This window comes from Ursus americanus, chromosome 11, assembly GCF_024610735.1.
Source record: "Ursus americanus isolate L20-20 chromosome 11, mUrsAme1.1.p, whole genome shotgun sequence".
Classification (NCBI taxonomy): Eukaryota; Metazoa; Chordata; class Mammalia; order Carnivora; family Ursidae; genus Ursus; species Ursus americanus.
In genome coordinates, this window is record NC_142137.1 from 44,517,190 (window position 1) to 44,536,238 (window position 19,049).

The 19,049-nt window shown below is 40.0% G+C and overlaps 1 protein-coding gene across 14 annotated transcripts in view; it reads right to left on the reverse strand.

Moving 5' to 3' along the window:
• EPB41L2 (erythrocyte membrane protein band 4.1 like 2) overlaps positions 1–19,049 on the reverse strand; it is a 208,470-nt gene that overhangs the window by 40,649 nt on the left and 148,772 nt on the right. For all 14 annotated transcript variants that reach the window (XM_087865492.1, XM_045805563.2, XM_045805562.2 and 11 more), the window contains 5 exons: positions 18,740–18,827; positions 14,358–14,510; positions 13,730–13,827; positions 6,412–6,584; positions 1,248–1,420 (listed from right to left, as the gene is read on the reverse strand). In XM_087865492.1, the coding sequence (XP_087721618.1) occupies positions 1,248–1,420; positions 6,412–6,584; positions 13,730–13,827; positions 14,358–14,510; positions 18,740–18,827 (685 nt within the window). The remainder of the gene's footprint in view (positions 1–1,247; positions 1,421–6,411; positions 6,585–13,729; positions 13,828–14,357; positions 14,511–18,739; positions 18,828–19,049) is intronic.

Sequence of the window (19,049 nt, forward strand, 5' to 3'; positions counted from 1 at the left end):
ATTATTATTTTCTGACTGGTTGCAAACAGATCCAATGAAACTCAAATAACATTCTTACTTTCAAACCCAGCTGACAAGCATTCAAAGCATTAGCAAAAAGACCAGCGCACACAGTCATTTGCTGAAGCAGAATTTCCTTTAGAATTTAAAGTAACTTTTTAAAAATAACTGCATGTATCAAATTAACTAGGCAAAATGGTAAGGAGACTCTGAAAGGCTGAGCTCTTGTGTTTCAGATGTAAGCAGTCACTCTCCTGGGGTTCTCATGAGCGTAATTATAAAAGATTCTGACTTTTCAATAGTTGAAGGATATCTTGTTGGCCATGATTTCTGTTATTTTTAACTGAATGATTTTCAACCAAATAATTCTTTTTGGTATGATAGTCACAAATTCTTTAACAAAGGTGTTCAGAGGACTTGATGGCCAAGTCCTTGGAGTGTTAAGGGCCAGCATGGTCTCCGAGCCCTGCTCTATGCTGACCCACTGGCAGCCCCTTCATCTAGTAAGTTCTTCATAAATTCATGTTGCAGGTCTTTACATTTTTCAAAAGTTAAAATTTAGAGAACATTATGAATCTATAGCAGAATTTCATTTCCTTCTTGTGTTCACTTCCAATGTTATGTATAAAAAAGGTGCTTTGTGCAGACACAGAAGAGAGATCCGATGAACTCAAAGCCTCTTCAAATCTATCCCCAAGTGACTTTACTTGCCCAAGGTAAAAAGGTATCATAAAATCGTGACATATTTGAAAACACAGTATAAGTTACTTCTCCATTCACTATGGTGTCTGCCCCAAATAAGGAGATAAGCAACACACCATCTTCTCATTCACTATTTACAAAACAATCATCCTTTGCTTAAGAATTTCTTCTTCATCAGTCAGAGATTAATGAAAAATAACATTTTTCATAAAGACAAAATAAATATAAATTTCAAATCACATAGCTCTTATAATACAGGGATTTAACTAAAAAGGATGATTTTGAAGACAGTCAAAAATTTTAGGTCACTAAATTACTTGCTTGCATTAATATAATTTACATTGAAATATTTTGCTTTGAACAACAATCAGAAAAATGTTAGAGACCCTGTTCAAACCAGTAGGAGCCTACATATTGGGAATTTATATCAACAGAGAACATATACTGACTAATTTTAAATCATACCTGAGTTCTGAAACGATAAATGGAACAGCCTCTAGTCTAAGTACACATTTAAAATCACATTTTCTACTAATTTACCATACCTTTCCTTCAATGAATTGCACATGTGGGGCTTTAGCTGGGCTTCTGAGGTCCCTTCTGCCATCCCCGTCTTGTACCATGGCAGTACTGACAACTTCGGGGCCGTATGCTGAAATCTCCCCAGCAGGACCAGGAAAATCCTTCCTAAGACTTTGATCGACAACACCAACTGGAGCTAGGAAAGAAGGGTCACTTGGGATTACTTCAGGATATTTCAATGGTCAAACTTACACGGATAAACAGGCAGCATGCAGACATTTAACAGGAACATTGCTTGAGCTCTGAAGATACCAACATATCAAAGCCATTTTTAAACTTTTACCAAATTCTAAATATATTCTGAATTTTAACCCATTAAACTACACCAGGCCCTCAAATCCGATTTTTGAAGGATATAGAGTCCGATCATGGGATTGGCCAGTAGGAGGAGCTCTAAGACCAGCTGAAACAGACATGGGGCATAATGTCAGAATCCCATCGTGAGCAGTATTTGAATTCTCTATGGTCTCTTTAATCTTGCCTGAACTTATTTCTGAATCTATTTACTGCAACAGATAATTAGAGTTTAAAATGACTTGCTTCAATAAGTTTTTAGGATTTTTCCATAAAGGAATCTTTAATTTGAATACCATTCAAAACTGTGACAAGACAGTAAAGGTCGATATTATAGAATTAAATTCAACGTTTAACAGTTTTCATTTTTCTAACCTCCCCCCTGAATGCCTCAACTTGACCTACAGTAAGTCTAATACATACATACCCTCCTGACCCAGCAAACCTGGCCCTCATGTATTTCCTTCATCCCTCTTGCAGATGAACAGGAACGTGTTTTGTGGTTGAAATTTCTGTCATACGGCAGATCAACCTAAGACCACATCACATTTCAACAAATGCAAGTGGGGAGCAGCGATAAAGCCTCTGTCCACCTGTAGCTTCTCCCCCAAGACCCCAACCACGGAGGTTACTTCACCTGTATAAAAAGTGCTTGACAGGGTGACCGACATTGGTTCTATGCCCCCACAGAAGTGCAGTAAACACAAAGGCCTCTAGGTGGCAAGCTCCTGGAGGGCAGGGATGTGTGCGATCCGCCATATTGAACTGCAGAGGCATCAAGCACCTCTAATCTGTGTGTTACAAGAAACCTCTTGGCCCACACCCTTCCTATACCCTGTCCAAACCTTCCTTCTTCCCCAGCCTTGCCTTTTTCACCAGATACCATACTCATATTTGCACCAGTTACCCAAGCCAGAAACCTTGATGCCTCTGGCCTTCATCCCTCAACACCATCAAATCCAACTGAATTTAAACGTGGCCAGTTCTTCCTCCTCTATTTTTACCGCCCCGGGCCATTTGAAGACTTTGACAGTCCTTGAGGACTCACACTTTTGAAAGCCCACACCAAAATCACAAATGAACTCACATCTTACGTTAAGTATAAATATTTTCCAGGATTTTTAACTTTGGGGATGATTTTAGTAATTTTCCCTTGGAAAATCTAGGACTATGAGTAACTCTTTTAATTTATGATTATGATTTCTAAGCACCCATTACACATAATGAAATAATTGCAAAATGGGAAACTCTGACCTAGTAAGGATATCAAAATGTTAATGAATATCAAATTTAAAGTTATATAATGAAGTTGACAAAATATTTATTTTGCATGCTTTCAGATGCTTATTAATTTCAGTGTGTAGGGGAGGATGCGTGGGTTGTTTTGGTTTTGTTTTTGTTTTTTGGGGTTTTTTTTTGCATTTTGAAGCGAATAAGACCCATTTTTAGGTCTTAGGCACTTGTAGAACCCTGAGAAGCCTGTAGGTCCCAGGCACTAAGCTTATGGTGTCAAATGGCTAAATGGCTACTATCATCCAAGGCAAGATCCCCATTCCTCTCACCTGGAGTATTCCTAACCAGTCTGCCTGCTTCCTCTCTTGTCCTATCAATCATTCTCAACATTGCACCAAGTGATTTTTTAAAAAAGGTAATACCATGCACTTGCGTGCTTGTGTAAGTGTGTACACGTGTGTAACACACACACACTTCAATAGCACTAGAATAAAACCATATTCTTCCTCATGGCCTGCAAGGCCCTGCATGATCTGCCCCCAGCCTACCTCTCCCCATCATTTACAAAGCTCTAACTAGCCTTCTTTCTGTTCCTGGACTATGTGTCAAGCTCTCCCTCATCTTATAACCTTCGGACCGGCTGTTCCTGTATCGGGAATGCTTTACCTCCTGCTCTACGCGTGGCTAGCTCCTCCTCCTCCTTCAAGTCTCAACCAAAATGGTTCTTCCCCAGATGGGCCTTCCTTCTCCCATGACCCAATCTCAGATGGCTGCTTATTATATTCTCCATTTTCAGGACGTCACTGCCTCCCCCACTCTCAAATGCGTCTCGGCTGTTCTCTTAAATGACTGACTTGACTCCTTTTTGGTTTGAATTTCTAATCTCGGAATCCTACTGTTCTAAAAAAGCTGTTCTAGACTGATTGTTATTTTAATGCTCCATCTTAGATATCACATTCATTTTTAGGTTGCATGCAAGCACTGGAAGATTTTAATTTGTCAAAAAACCTTAAAGTAAGGAATATTTATGAATCTGAATTAGTCTGGCGTAACTTAAAAACTAAATGGGACAAGAAAATACAACACATGTCAACAACAGCAACAAAAAGGCATATTGATGGGGAGTGGTGGTGAAAATAAAGTTCAGTACCAGGTGACAGCCTCGCTTTGCTTTGGAAGGGAAAAAGCCTATAATCCCTAACCAAATAGTTCACTGGCTGTCTGGTCATGTATTGGCACGAAAAGCCTTCTATTTTTCACAATAACACAATAATCCTTTTGATGACTTGCCCATCTGATGAATTACAGTGTCCAAAACACAAAAGGAAAAATAATGGATCACTGTGCCATGTTTGTTGCTTTTACTTGTAAAAATCATTGTTTTCAAATACAGACCTACTATAACCCTCTGCACTCACCACTCATACAAGATGGTGGGTTTCCTTGAGCAGTGTTTATGTATGTCAAAACACAGTGGTTTACTGCTCTTTCTAAACTCTAGAATTTGCAATGTAAGAGTTATAAAGCCTCACAGTTTAAAACAAAGGCTGAAACAGACAGTATTCCACAAAGACGAATGACTTCTCTCAGGGCATTAACCAACACTGACTACAGTTATTCAGCGTTTATATAAATTCTCTGTGGTGAGGGGCCAGGCTTGTGAAATACTTCCATGAGCAGGCACATCTTTCGCAGTTACTTGAAAAAAGTGCTCAGTTGTTGATGAGCTAAAAGATACACTGACAGCTATCATACATTAAAAATTCACTGAATTTAAATTACTCCATTTGGAAATGTGGACATTTATTTGAACCACAGTTTATGACCCCCTTGCATATTTGTCATCTCAAATTTATATGGAAGACTCTCCAGAATCAAGATGTAATCACTATATATACACAAAATGCCCACCAACAAATCCCTGGTCGTCGCTCTGTGTGTCTGCCTGGATCTGTTTTCCAAGTTTATCCCGGAAAAAATAGATCAAGGCCAAGGAGTGTCAATCCTTCATTAATGAGAGCGCATTTTTAGAATCAGACCTATAAACACAGAGAACTGATGGTCGCCAGAGAGAAATGGGGCAAGGGATGGGCAAAATGGGCAAAGGGCAATGGGAGACATAGGCTTCCAGTTACAGAATGAAATCATGGAGATAAGACATACAGAAGAGAAGAGACCGTATTTTGGTCAATGATACTGTAATCGTACTGTATGGTGACGGACGGTAGCTTCACTTGTGGTAACACAGCCTTACACGGAAGTTGAATCACTATGTTGTACACCTGAAGCTGATGTAACATCAACTATACTCAAAAACTCAAATTATATATATATACATATGTATGTATATATATGAATGCATTTTTATCTATTAGCATATCTGTTTCAGCTACTTAAAATACAAGTTGTTCTAGTTCATATTTCAGAAAAATGTCAGTAATAAGAAGCAACCAAGAAAGGTTCTCAGTGATCAATAATAGTGAAACAAATTTTTAAATTTAATATTGCTATTTTTGTATATGTTTTGAGATTAACCAAGCAAAAAATGTTGGAAAACTACTTCTGAGAGAAAGTCATCCACATCAATTACTTTCTTCCAGGCAGAAAGTAAAATGAAGTCTCTTATAAAGCATTCTAATATAAAATTAACTTTAGCTCCTTTACAGAAAACCTGCTATTAACCCAAAATTAGGATAGTAAGATACATATATGAAGGGAAGGAACATCAATTTATTTTCATATGTAAAATATATAAAACTATAATTATGTAGCTAATTCTAATAAAACAATATACAAATTTATACATATCTCCCTCCCCCTCCCCCACCCCCTCCCCCTGAAGAACTACTGATTACACTGTATTTCCTTTCCTTTTGTTAAAGCACTATATTTCAACTAATCTTTGGAAGTTGTGGATGGTCTCTCATATGCTAGAAAGTTTGGTAAGCTTCAGTAAGGGTTTTTAAACTCATAAAATTAGAACACTTCAGGGGCGCCTGGGTGGCGCAGTCGTTAAGCGTCTGCCTTCGGCTCAGTGCGTGATCCCGGCGTTATGGGATTGAGCCCCACATCAGGTTCCTCCACTACGAGCCTGCTTCTTCCTCTCCCACTCCCCCTGCTTGTGCTCCCTCTCTCGCTGGCTGTCTCTATCTCTGTCAAATAAATAAATAAATAAATCTTTAAAAAAAAAAAATTAGAACACTTCAAGTTCCTTTGAATAAAAGTTCTTATGTTATCATACTTTCAAAACCCTTGGAATTCCACTTTTGCCACTATTTAACAAGTTCAAGAAATTAAGACACATAAAATACATCACAATTAAGTCAGATCAGTAACAGAATGTTTGTCCAACATATTATCTACGAGAATGCTCAATATTTGCGTACACTGACAGTACAAAGAAAATTTAGGTTCAAAATGACAGCTGCAAAATACTATAAAACTTTTCTTGTGAGTATAAGAAACACCATTTTATTTTCTCAGAAAAAATATCTATCCCTCTAGAATGTTTCTGAGGACCTCATTAACTACATCAACATGTTCTGATCCACTGGATTAGAGAAAGATTAAAGGAATCCAAACTATCATAAAGGTGTTTACCTCCATCTAGACTCCTGGAGACCCGTTTGCTTGAGGTGCGCTCGAAGTGTGGCGCTGGCCTGTCAATGAGGGTGCTTGCCTGACGGGTCTGGGCTTGGGTGCGGCCACTGTAGCGGAATTTGGACCCCAAGGTCAGGAACTTGGCCTTTGGTGGCTGCTCTGGAGACACAAGCCTGTAGGGAGAAAAAAAGAACCGAAATAGGAGCCTTTATGAATCTTCTTTTTTAAAAAACGTTGAAACTTTATATTTTAATATCCCATTTTACTAAGATTACTCAATTTAAAGACCAAAAGGCTGCCTAAACTTTCTAATGAAAAAGAACATTATTTATAAACCCTCCTACATACAGAGCTTTAGGACAGTGATAAGATGACTAAATCCACAGTCATGTACCCATGAGTAATATGTTTCCCTCAACCTGAACACAAGAGCAGCTGTTCTCAGTGTATATCAAAGGCTATTTATTTGTATTAGCTTAAATCATTTATATAAACACATATGTCTGAATTCTTGCTCCTAGCTATAAGTGCCAAGTGGCAATCCATTACCATTAGTAATTCTCAATATTTATGTCTATTTCTCCTGGGAAAGAACATCCAACTCAGGAATCCATTCCTTCAAGTGATGCTTTCCCATGAAGAACACAGCACACAGTACATCCGTAGAGCTGACTAACATCCTTTCTTGCCAGCACAATTCCGCTGCTTACACCCTGGGCTCATGATAAATGAGGGCAAACTTTCTTGATGTCAAATACTTTCAGACTTATGCAAAAGTATGTTTTTAGTAAATAAGCCAATCTCGTCTGGCATACAACTGGAATTGTCTCACTTCCACTGTCTAATCACGAGTTGGCAAAACGTCTTAACAAAAAAAGATAACCTTGGAGCTCTTATAGGATTTATTAAACAAGACGGCTTTAGTTGACAATTCCAGAATATGAGTTCCATCAAAATTTTTCCTTTCACTCTCCAAGGAGTGATTTCTTAAAGAGTTCATTACCATTTCAAGTATTTTTAGACCTTTAGCTCCGTTGTGTTGTTTGTTTGTTTGTTTTAGAACCCTTCTGCTAAAAAGCAACAAAACAGATTCTAGTCAAGCTAAAGCTACCTGTGATAATAAAAAGAGGCGATCTTCCATCAATTCTCAATGATATTAACCCAGAAAAACAAAGATTTGGGATTAAACTGATGAAAGAAGAACCAATACTCTCTGGCCCTCTTAGTGGTAATCTATTCACGTAAGGAAGCAGAAGACTTTCTTGAAAACTTCCTTTTTCTACCAAAAGATTCTCAAAGGAGACACACATGATGCTGCTGAGAAAATCTACTCTGATGATGGCCAGTGCCTCAAATTGTACTTTGGGAAAAGCTGCATATTCTTAAATTAGAATTCTGGAATACTAGAAATTTAGGCCATAACAGAACTCTTATTTGTGCTCTGAATTATTTTTCTCAAACAGCTGAGGAAACTAAGGCACAGAAAGATTAAATATCTCAGCATCCTGATCATACATAAGAGAGGCAGGGTGAGAAATGTGGTCATTTACCATGCACACTCTCTCTCATTGAATATGACAGGGTTTCCCTACCTAGCAAGCCAGTTAAAGAGGATCTAAGAATGCTCTGTAAGAAAGCAATGATCTATAGAAAAGAAAGGGTCAATGGCAGGCTCATCATGGCAATAATAAAGAAATATCCATTCTTGGGGCACCTGCGTGGCTCAGTCAAGTGTCCGACTCTTGATTTCAGTTCAGGTCATGGTTTCAGGGTTGTGAGGTCGAGCCCCACAACCGGCTCTGCACTGATCGTGGAGTCTGCTTAAGATTCTCTCTCCTTCTGCCCTTCCTCACTCTCTCTCTCTCCCCTCCCTCCAAAAAAAAAAAAAAAAAAAAAGCAAGAAATATTCATTCTTGAAAAACAAGTTAGCTAAATCACATGTATCTTTACCATCTATTCATGAAGTAGACTCTATAGTTAATGGAAGATCAACCAGAGGAAAAAAGAAGCATTTCTAAAGAATACTTCAAAGGGGAAATAGATATTGGTGACCCCAAAAGAAACTACCCCATCCCCCCAAATTATTAAACTAAAGACAAGTGTTGGCAAGGATATGGAGAAATTGGGACTCTTGCACACCACTGGTGGGAATGCACAACGATGAAGGTTCTTCAAAACATTAAACATAGAATTACCACATGATCCAACAATCCCACTTCTGGATATTTATCCAAAAGACCCCTGAAATCGGGATCTTGAAGAGAAATTAGTAGCACTCCTATGTTCATTACAGCACTATCTGCAATAGTAAGATGTGGAAACAACATAAACATCCACCGAGAGATGAACGGATAAAGAAGACGTGGTCTATGCGCAGAGTGCTATTCGGCCTTACGAGAAAAAGAATTCTGCAACACGCAACAACATGGATGGATCTTGAGGACATCATGCTGAGTGAAACGAGGCAGACATAGAAAGACAAGTAGCACGCAATCCCACCTGCACGAGGAAGCTAGAACAGTCAAAGTCATAGATTCAAAGACTGGCATGGTGGTTACGGGCTGGCAGGAGAGGGAAATGGGGAGGTGTTAGTCACTGGGCATAAAGCTTCGGCAAGGATGAGTAAGCTCTGACGCCCACAGTCAACAACAGATCATACGCGTGAAGTTTAAGAGGATAGATCTCATGTTATCTGACCCAATAAAGTGTAATTATTCAAAAACAAAATAAAAAACAGGAAGTAAAGAGAAGAGTGAGATTGGGGGTACCTGGTACCCATCTGTATGGTCACCTCAGTTGACTGCATGTCTCAACCAAAGGCCAGGTCTTCCTAGAACGACCAGCTTCACATGAGGATTTACTGGTAGCTCTCATTTCCAGTTCCAGTAACTGCTCCCCACCCCCAGAGTGACAACACCCCTTTAGGCCTAGGGGTGTTATCAAATCCTACTCACGAAACCCTACTCAAATTAAAAAAAAAATTTTAAGCTAGAAACAGGATACCTGCTTGTGGGAATTATGAAAAATCTTAAAGGATATATAGGTAAAGGGATAGATCTTTTTAAAGATTTAACTGTCCTCTTCTTTTACAAAATTAATTGAGCTCACAAAGAATGAAAACCGAGAAACTTCAGTCTTCAGAAAACAATTTTAAACAAAATTAAGAAAGCCTCCATTAGTGTTTTCTGACTTTCTGGTTATTAGTTTACCTTATATAAATTCACATGGGTCTGTGCTAGGTCCCATATGCAGCAGGTGCTCAATAAATACAGGCTGGATCACTAGAGAGAATCCCATGGTCACCGTTTCCTAGAGGGCATTTGAATTTAAGTAGCCAGAAAATCCTATGTCTACCTATCTATTTTTCAGAATCCCCTTTCTTACTACATAGTCACAGCCTTGAAGAACAGCTTTTGAATTCTCTTATGCCGGGTTGTTAGAGAAGGGAAGTTGGGCTATAAGTTCTAGAACTTCTAACACACAGCAAGAACTACTGCTGAATATTTCAATCTTAATTTAATAAATAAAACAATCCCACTGCTACAAAAAGCCCTTTGTAAAATGAAGTTGTTGGTTTTATTTTTTCCCCCAGTTATGAAAGCAGGCTCTCATTTATATAGACTGGGATATGTAACCAGTTAAATATCTAAGTCCAGGTGAGGAGAATTCTATATAACCATATTTCTTTACTCTAAAATTTGTTTTTCTTTAAGAGAGCAGATGATTGGTTGCCATTTAAATACATATCAGATTATCCACTTATGCATTTTGTAAAAGATATTTCAAAAATATAAATCCAAGAAATACAAGGCAAGTATTTTAAAGGCATATATCTATCTATCACAAGGTAAGATTAGGAAAGTCGTTAACTAGAGGATTTTTATTTTATTTCAACTTGAGATAAAATACTTCCTTGCCCAAGTGGCACTGATACACGCACACAAAATATTAACTTATAGATTAATTTTCTGACAACAAAGAAATCCTTAATTAAGCTGCAATTAAATAGAAGCAAATATCAAAACAAAAATGGACTGGACACAGACATTTATTAGCTTTTCCTAAAGAATTTTGGCAGCTTAAGTCAATCGTAATGCAAATAAATTTCCTCCCAAAACGTAGGCCAAGCAATAAAATGTTCCAAGATCACTGAACAATCATTTCATTTTGATCTTACTTTTATTTACCGACCAAGACCCTACCTTCATAAAAACAACATCAAAATCAGTACAAGACCTTGATCATTTCACTTTTGGGAATTTAAAAACTATAAATAAGGACCTAATTATTCTAGAGGTTTAATGGTCCTGAGCAAGATAACCTAAAGACACCTCACAAATCAACTGTTACATGTTTTACTGCTTAAGAAGCACAGTAACATTTTAATTTTATAAAAATCTTCCCATTATAAATCAAGTCTTATTTATGTCTTGACCTGTGGAAAGTAAAGGAACGTTTTAAGAAAACCCCCATTTCAGTTACTAAAATCAATCAGACACTTAACAATAAAGCTCTCTATGAAGCGGCAGATGACACCAATTCACTTGGAATTACGCTGGTCTACAACGCCAAGTTTAAAGGACAGTTTAATGCCAAGCTGCGGGAACCTCATGTTAATCCTGTTTATGTGCCGCCACCACCGCCACCACCAAAGCAGTGGGGGTTCGGGGTGGGGGGAGCACATCTGCTGTGCATACGGTCGGGGAGTATAGCACAGCGGGTGTGCAGTGGGCACCGTGAGCTACATGGCCTGGCTCTAAGTTCCATCTCCACCCATGACTGTCTCCACGAACACGAGCACGTTTCTTAACTTCTGCTTCGCAGTTTTTCCAAACAAAGTGAAGATTACAACGATGTTGTAAAGATGAAAAGAATTGATCCATGTACAGCACTTAGAAGGGTGAAAGGCCCATCAAACAGGCAGAGAAGAACAGCACCTTTATTATTATGCTCTTGTTCCACTAATATTAGTCTGGCTGAGTGGCTATCAATCAATAGAAAGATCTGTGTCTTCAATGGCTTCAGTCTGAAAGCCATTTTAATTTTCTGAAGAAATCACTTGCATCTTTTGTGATAAAAACAGAACAAAATCCAGATTTGATTCAAAGCACTCTGCAGACGAATTATGAGTGCCCTGCTGTAGATACACTGCTTCCTGTCATTTGTAAGAAAAGTTATACAAGGTTTAAAGATCTAAAACCCCTTTTGTTAACCATTATCTCCAAAGTCGGCAGAAGTGAACTGGTCTTTTAAATTGGAGTTGTGGTATGTCAGCAAAAATAGAGAAACCTGAGGCTTTGAAGGGCTAACAGACATTTCGGAAACACTTGCTAGAACACCAGAGGAAGGACAGCACAGAGGTGACCAGTGTGGGCTTTGGAATCAGAGCCAGGTCCCCAGCTCTGCACAGGTGCCTGGCCCCTGTGCCCTTTATGGGCACCCGGCTCTGAGTCACTTGCTCAGTGGGGGTGAGCAATAAGCGAGATGGTACGATGGAAAGCAAGTGGTTATGTGTCTGACAACAATATACGCTCAATGAATGCAGCACCTGTCATTTCTAAAATAATGACTGTTTCCATCATCATTACCTGACAGGAAAGCCTGCTGTCTGTCCTGCCTTGACCTGTGTCACTCATAAATGTCATCTACTTGCTTTATTTGAGGCAGTCTCGTGTTGTCTTGAGGAGAAATTTGTCATGGCTACCAAGAGAAATTATAAACTTTTTAAAGATTGATATACTCAGTGTAACTATGTCAGATGGATTCAAGTATATTTTATGAGTTACATTTCTCTAAAATGAGTATAGTAGAGCAGTCTTGAAAAGATTATGTGTCAATTTAACTTGAAAGAGTCACTTGTACCAGCAAATAATTCACCTTAAAAATAGCATACTGTAGTACCAAACTAAGAATAATGAGGATACTGATGGTGAAGAGAAACACTATTACATACCAGGAATAGTTCTACATTTGTTTCGTGTGTTTTCTCACTTACTTTTCAAAGCGACCCTATAAAGGTAGGTATTATTATTACTATTGCACGATGATGGATATGAGACTCAGAAAGGTCAAGTTACTTACCCATAGTCACACACCCAGTGTGTGGTGGGACAGGAGTAGCAAAGCAAGAGTCCAAAGCAAAAAACTTCAAGATGGGGCGTCTAGACATAGCTATATAGACCACAGTCATATGAACTGAGGAAATAGGGAAAATGACCAGCTTAGAAGAGTAATGTAGATATATGCCCTTGAAGACAAGGACAAAGGGAGACAGGACCCCCAAGCTAAAGATAGCTAGAGGGTCTAAGGAGATCTTCTGGTTTTCTTATTTGTCTATTTTGGTTTTTAAAGGAGTAAGACATGGACATGTTTATTGGCCAAAGAAGTCAAAGGCACTCACTGGAGAGCACATAATGTACAAAGCATGATTCTACGTGAGGCATAAAATGAAGGATCAAGACTCCATAGGGAATGACTACTTCTTCCTTGAGACAGAAGTAGAGGGAAAGAATGAACAGAAAGAGGGGGGAATGCTACATAATTATGGTAAAAGAGGGAAAACAGAGGGCATGCAAAACTGAGAATGCTCATGACCACAGCTTTTATAATCCGTGACCCACACAAAGAGGGCATCTGAGCAGAGGGGCCAGGCTCCTAGGGACTCAGGAAGCCCATGTATATTATAATGGCAAGGGAAGTAAATGGTTCAACTGCCCGGTAGCTCTGAGGATCCAGCTGACATGGGACATAACGGATCCGTAGTAGCACTAATCCGGAGCGGTGCGATTTTCTCTTGCAAGGAATGAGAGTGTATACCAGGATAGCTGCTGTCGAAGGCAGCATCCGCAAGCACAGATACGGATGTGGTGAGGTCGAGACACGGCACTGACCCAGGACCAGCAGCCTGGCAGGCTGATGTGCACGAACGGCACGTGGTTAGAACGTCCTGACAGTGTAGCAAAGGGACAGACCCCCAGGGTGTGGGCTGGTTTGGGAAAGAAGTTAAACAGAAGGGAGCTGGTAAGACCAACGAAATGAAGCCTGTGATGAATGATGGAGGCAAGAGGAATGGGAGCCAGGTGTGAAGAGTGTGGTGACAGGAGGAAAGGCAGCTGTAGTCAGCGGAGTTTGGGACCACTGGAGATGCAGATCAGCTCTGAGTGAGGACAAGGCACGGCCAAGGAGATCTGGCACTGAGGAGAGCAAAAACCATAAAGTAGGGTGTGGCTGCATCTGTCCCTCTCCATGACACCCTCTTAATATGCACAGGGAACCAAGAGCTGTTCTAATGAATTTTAAGCTGTTGCATTAAAATTACCTGTAGAAAGTATGATGTTCCACGCACACTTTCCATAGCCGTTTTGCTGCCCGATGGTTTGGCAGTTTGAATCCAATGGTGCTCTCAAATTGTTCGAGCTAGAATAAACCAATAAACTAAATCAGCATATTTCCTTAAAAGTTGATTAGAAGCTACTGAAAAACATGGATTCAGATGTTTCTGTAAGAAGTTAGTTCTTCTTGAAAAAAGGAGACATTCCTACATACAAAATGAATTTTTCATAGACTGCAATACTAGTTTCTATGAAAATCAAGTACAACTATGGCCTCTAACCATGTCCACTACAACTCATTCTACCGCCTTCCTATTGATCTCTCTCACTTAGTTGTTTCGACAACAACATAATAACGGCCCCCCAACTATGTGGCAGGCACTTACTATTCCTTTTTGCTAAAAGTTAGGGGTGGCTCTTGCTTTTTATTTTTTTTTAATAGCAACATGGAAGTTCATGCAGGTTTATCATTAAGAACTCTGCCCTTTTGTGCCATGAAAGAATAGTTCACTTTATTAAAATTCAGTGGGAAAAAATTCAGTTATCCCATGGCCATAAAGAAGAACACTGACCAAAGCTGTTTAGATATGCCCAGGCGCACATGACATTGCTTACCTCTGCTGGCCTAACTTTAATGTAGAAGTTACTGCGCTTATAGGAAATTTTCAAGATTTTCGGCCAAGCAAAACGATTGATTCTCAGTCTGTCTTTGTAAATGAGGAGCCCGTTAGCACACACACCCAGCTTGATGTCCACGCCTTCCGAGTCCTGCCAAGCATAAGCCATTTGACCATGGTTAGAGCTGTCAAAGTTACACGGGTCAGAAAGCTCATTATCCTCCTCCCCTTAAACCATGACCAGGAACACCAACTTTACAAGTTGGTATTTAAACCTCAGTGAGAGTACATGAGTTAGTAGAAACAGTAGGACACACAACATCTTAAATCTATTATCTTCTGGGATCAAATCTGATTGGTCAAAGAGGTACAGCCACCTGACCACAAAATACAATATTCTCCAAAAGGCATAACTTCTATGTTCCCAAGCCTGCCTGCAAGAGCTAATGGGGAAGAAGGGAAACAGAACTCAATGTAGACATTAAGAAGAGATGGGGTTTTCCTGGAGACTATTCCAGCCCTCAGGGACAGTGTGTCGGCCCACCCTCAGGTGCGGTCAGCCATTTTACTTCAGGCAAATTTATTTCAGGTGGACTATGCTAGCTAACAGCTGTTAAATTTATGCCTCTATTCAGCAAAATACCAATCCTTAAGAAAATTTCTCAACAAGGCTGACGGCTGCAATCTCTGAATTCTTCCGAGCTGCTCTTCAATAACTCAGATGGCTGACCTCTAGTCCGCATTACAGCATTGCTTTGGCTGCCATATTTCAACGGACCTCAGACTAGTCTTGAATTTATTCAAATGGTTTTCATTCCCCAGAATTTAACTTGGAATAGATGACAATCTAGAATAATCACAAGCCTGAATGATTTATTAAAACAAAACAAATTTACAGATAAAAGTGAAACAGCGTCTCCTCACATTGCAACTAATATTGAGGACCCAATACCCACAACACTCACAATACAGCCATTAACTTTTAATGGAAGAACTGGATCTCATTCGAGATATGTAAAATTGAAGATTATTTGGAGAGATTCACATTTTCAGGAATCATTTACAACATGGCAGAAATTCTTACTGAGGCTGCTGAAAAAACACCAGTTAACCTAAGTCTCAAATTCAATGGAAGTGTAACATTTCGACAGCCTTGTTATTTATTGAATCATCTGAAACAAATCAGGTTACCTTTTTAAAAATAGAAGTATAGTACTAAGTAACTGATGCCAAATGCTTTCTCCGCTGCCATACTTGACTAATTCATACTTACACATAAAATTACATCGGACAATCTGAGCAGATTTAAAAATCCAATCTATAAGGTGCTTTATTCACCCAAATCTGGCAGCCCCAATTCTCTCTAGGAACAGAGAAAAAAGCTGGGATGAATCAGGCACAGGTGCCCAAGCAACTTGGCACCAGCCAAAAATGATGCGTTTGCCAAAAACATCACTGCCATGGCCACAGGGAACAGGCCAGAAGACTGCCCAAGACAGCATGTTCTCACCACAAGTAAGGAGGCAACACTGACTTGAAACATTGAACAAAGTCATCTCTAGTCTGAAGCAAACTTTAGACAGGACACTGAAGCTATTTTATCGGACTTAAGAGTAAACACAATCTGGAACCGAGTAAATCGGTTCGTTCATTTTCCGTTGTTCCACATACTGCTTCAGAATGATCATATTTGTGTGAAAACAAATTACAGATAAAGAGTAACAAGTGAAAGGGAAAAAAGCGTGCCTTAGTCCTCCATATTTGACTTCTGCCATTCATTCAGCAACAAAGTCAGAAAAATAAACTAATAAAAAAGGAGCACCGTGTGTGCCTCGCTCACTGCCTCTCAGGAAGCTGCCTCCTATGCATACCAGCAGGATCCCAGGCCCTGGAAAGTTCTCACAGATGAGAGAGAGGAGAGAGGGAAGGGAGGTCAGGGACAGGTCCCTGTGACAACTGCGGCTTCACGCATAGATCTCTCCTTCTGGGTTCTGGGAACCACTCTCTGCCCTCACCCCTTCAGGGGAATTGGGAGGGCTGCTGGTATGAGCTCTGAGGTATTTTACTAGTCTCCTGGTTTCCCTGTACCTGTGTGTCAAGAACCTTCCACTCAACGCTCTTCGGCCTATCCCAATAGGAGTGTGCCATTGAGAACTCTTAATAAAAAAAATTTTTTTTACTTAAATATAATTGAGACAATGAAAGATGTATGAAGGCACAAACTTCAAACTCCACCAAAAGTTCTTTTAAACTGCTACAAACTTTCTTTTCAACAAGCGACAAGTATCTGCCTCATCAAATATTATCTGAGTCTATCAGATGGCAAACAGAATGAATAAATGAAAGTTATTCTGAATTTGTTTAAAAAGCAATCTGTCCTAACCCCATAGCAAGAATGGAAGTTATACTGAAACAGAGCTCACAACTTTTTTTACTTTTCTAAGGTACACCTTAAAAAACCAGAATTGTGAAACTTCGCCAAGTATTGCCATCTAAGAATTGCTTTCTAACTAGTGATCAACAAATTAAAAAGTTTACACGTGCCCAGAGTAACAGGGTTTAAGAAGAGGAGAGACCCAAGGGTTTTTTGGACCCAAGCCATTCTCTCCTGCCTCCCCTGTCTTGGTCTCTCTGCTGACCCCACCTGTCTCCATCACAGAGAGAAAGGAGCTGGAAAACACACAAGTGGTAGGAAGCCCTGTTTCACCTCCTACAATTTATCAGAAGGTATCAGGCAGATATGGGAATGCTTAACAATGTGTGGCTTAAGCAAGTCGTTCTCTGCACTCTGTCTTATGTAGTTGTAAAATAAAAAGACACTCAAATCTTAAATGAGGTGGTGTACGTGGAAGTACTTTTAAGAATTAAAGGCATCTAGGGGCGCCTGGGTAGCGCAGTTGTTAAGCGTCTGCCTTCGGCTCAGGGCGTGATCCCGGCATTCAGGGATCGAGTCCCACATCAGGCTCCTCCGCTATGAGCCTGCTTCTTCCTCTCCCACTCCCCCTGCTTGTGTTCCCTCTCTCGCTGGCTGTCTCTGTCACATAAATAAATAAAATCTTAAAAAAAAAAAAGAAGAAGAATTAAAGGCATCTAGCACCTAGCAGTTAAAAATGATGATGCCAGAGACTATTTACTGACATGGAAAAATCTTTCAACAGAGCAAGCAAAAAAAAACCAAGCAATAAAAACCAACCCCTCACAAAATACCTGTAGTATGATCCTATTGAAAAAATGCCTCAGAGTTCAAGTGTTCAGAGATAGGTTTTTTTTTTTTAAAGAAAACAAGAAAATGTATCAAAATAGCAATAGTGCTTACTTCTCCATAAAGAGATTTCAGTGTTCGTTTTTTCCCTTGTTTGCTTCTATTTTCTGTAATGTACACATATTACTTTTGTAACCAGGAAAAACAGAACAAAGGAAGAATAAAGAATAAAGGAAGCCACTGAGGAAAAAAGTGCTTTGCAAACATGAAGTACTATCAACACAACAGCAGGAATGATTAATCCGAGGCCTGGGGAGGGAAGAGATCTTTGGGTGGGGGGCTTTCCAAGAGATTTCTCAATCATAGTCGGAGATTCCTAGGCTATGTGTAAGGACTGGCAGGGTCTTTGAAAACCAGGCAACCACTGGTTCCCTCCACGTGCTGACTCTGGACACATTTTTCAAAACCAGATCCACCTTCCGCCTTCCCTGCTGCTCTCCTCCTGGCTTATTCTACACTCTGATCATCTGGAATGTGGGTCATGAAGCATGTGATGCTTATTAGTGGCATCTGCCCAACTCAATCCCCTTCTCCTATCACCTAGGCCATCATTCCATCCTCTTCCCACTTCTCAAATTAGGTGGCAGGTGCCGCCCCCCCTGGAGCATGGGCCAGTCTCCTCCATCTTACAAGAGGTACCAAAACAGAGCTGCAGAGAAGAGCCCAACCCTCGGGCTCCTTCACAAGCCCAAGGTTTTTTTCAAAAATGGTTACATCCATACTGCCTTTGCCCTTTTGTGGTTGCCAGGAACTGCTCTTCCCTCCCACGACAGAAGTGGGAGAGGGGCTGAGAGAGAGGCAGCACTGGACACAGCAAAAGCTGGGATGCAGAGTAAGTCAGGACAGGGGGTAAAGATGGCTGACAGGGGAGTCTTACGATACGTACGTATGAAAGGGAATTAATTGAAAAGACTGAGAAAAGAAGCAAGGCAAGAATAAATGTTCCTTCCCACAAGCATAAACCCCACCGTAAGTCACCAAAGAAATATATGGACACCCTAGGGTGAGGATGAATAGCCTTCTCCTAAAAGTGAGCTAGGCCACCCTAAAACTGGAGTCCTCTCAGAACTTCTGTCAACAGACAGGAAAGATGCCACTTCCCAGGACATGGACAGTACCTTGGCATGATGCAGGTCAACACCATACATGGAGAGCCTCTTTGCATTTTCTAAGAACTGAGAATCAGCTTGTGCTGGAGATAAGCCCCTGAGGATCAAAAGAAACAATATTAGCTTATTGGCAGGTGCAAAGCAAACGCGGCCAAAATGGGAAAGGAGCGTATGAGCTCGGAGAGTCCAGGGTGGAGAGAGTAACCCCGCAAAATCTGCCGACAAGCAGGAAAGGGGAGAGAAGGCTCACCTCTGAACCTCGGGCATTCTTCCTCATAAGATAAAAAGGGTAAGGGTAGAGATTTAGGTTATCTTAGAA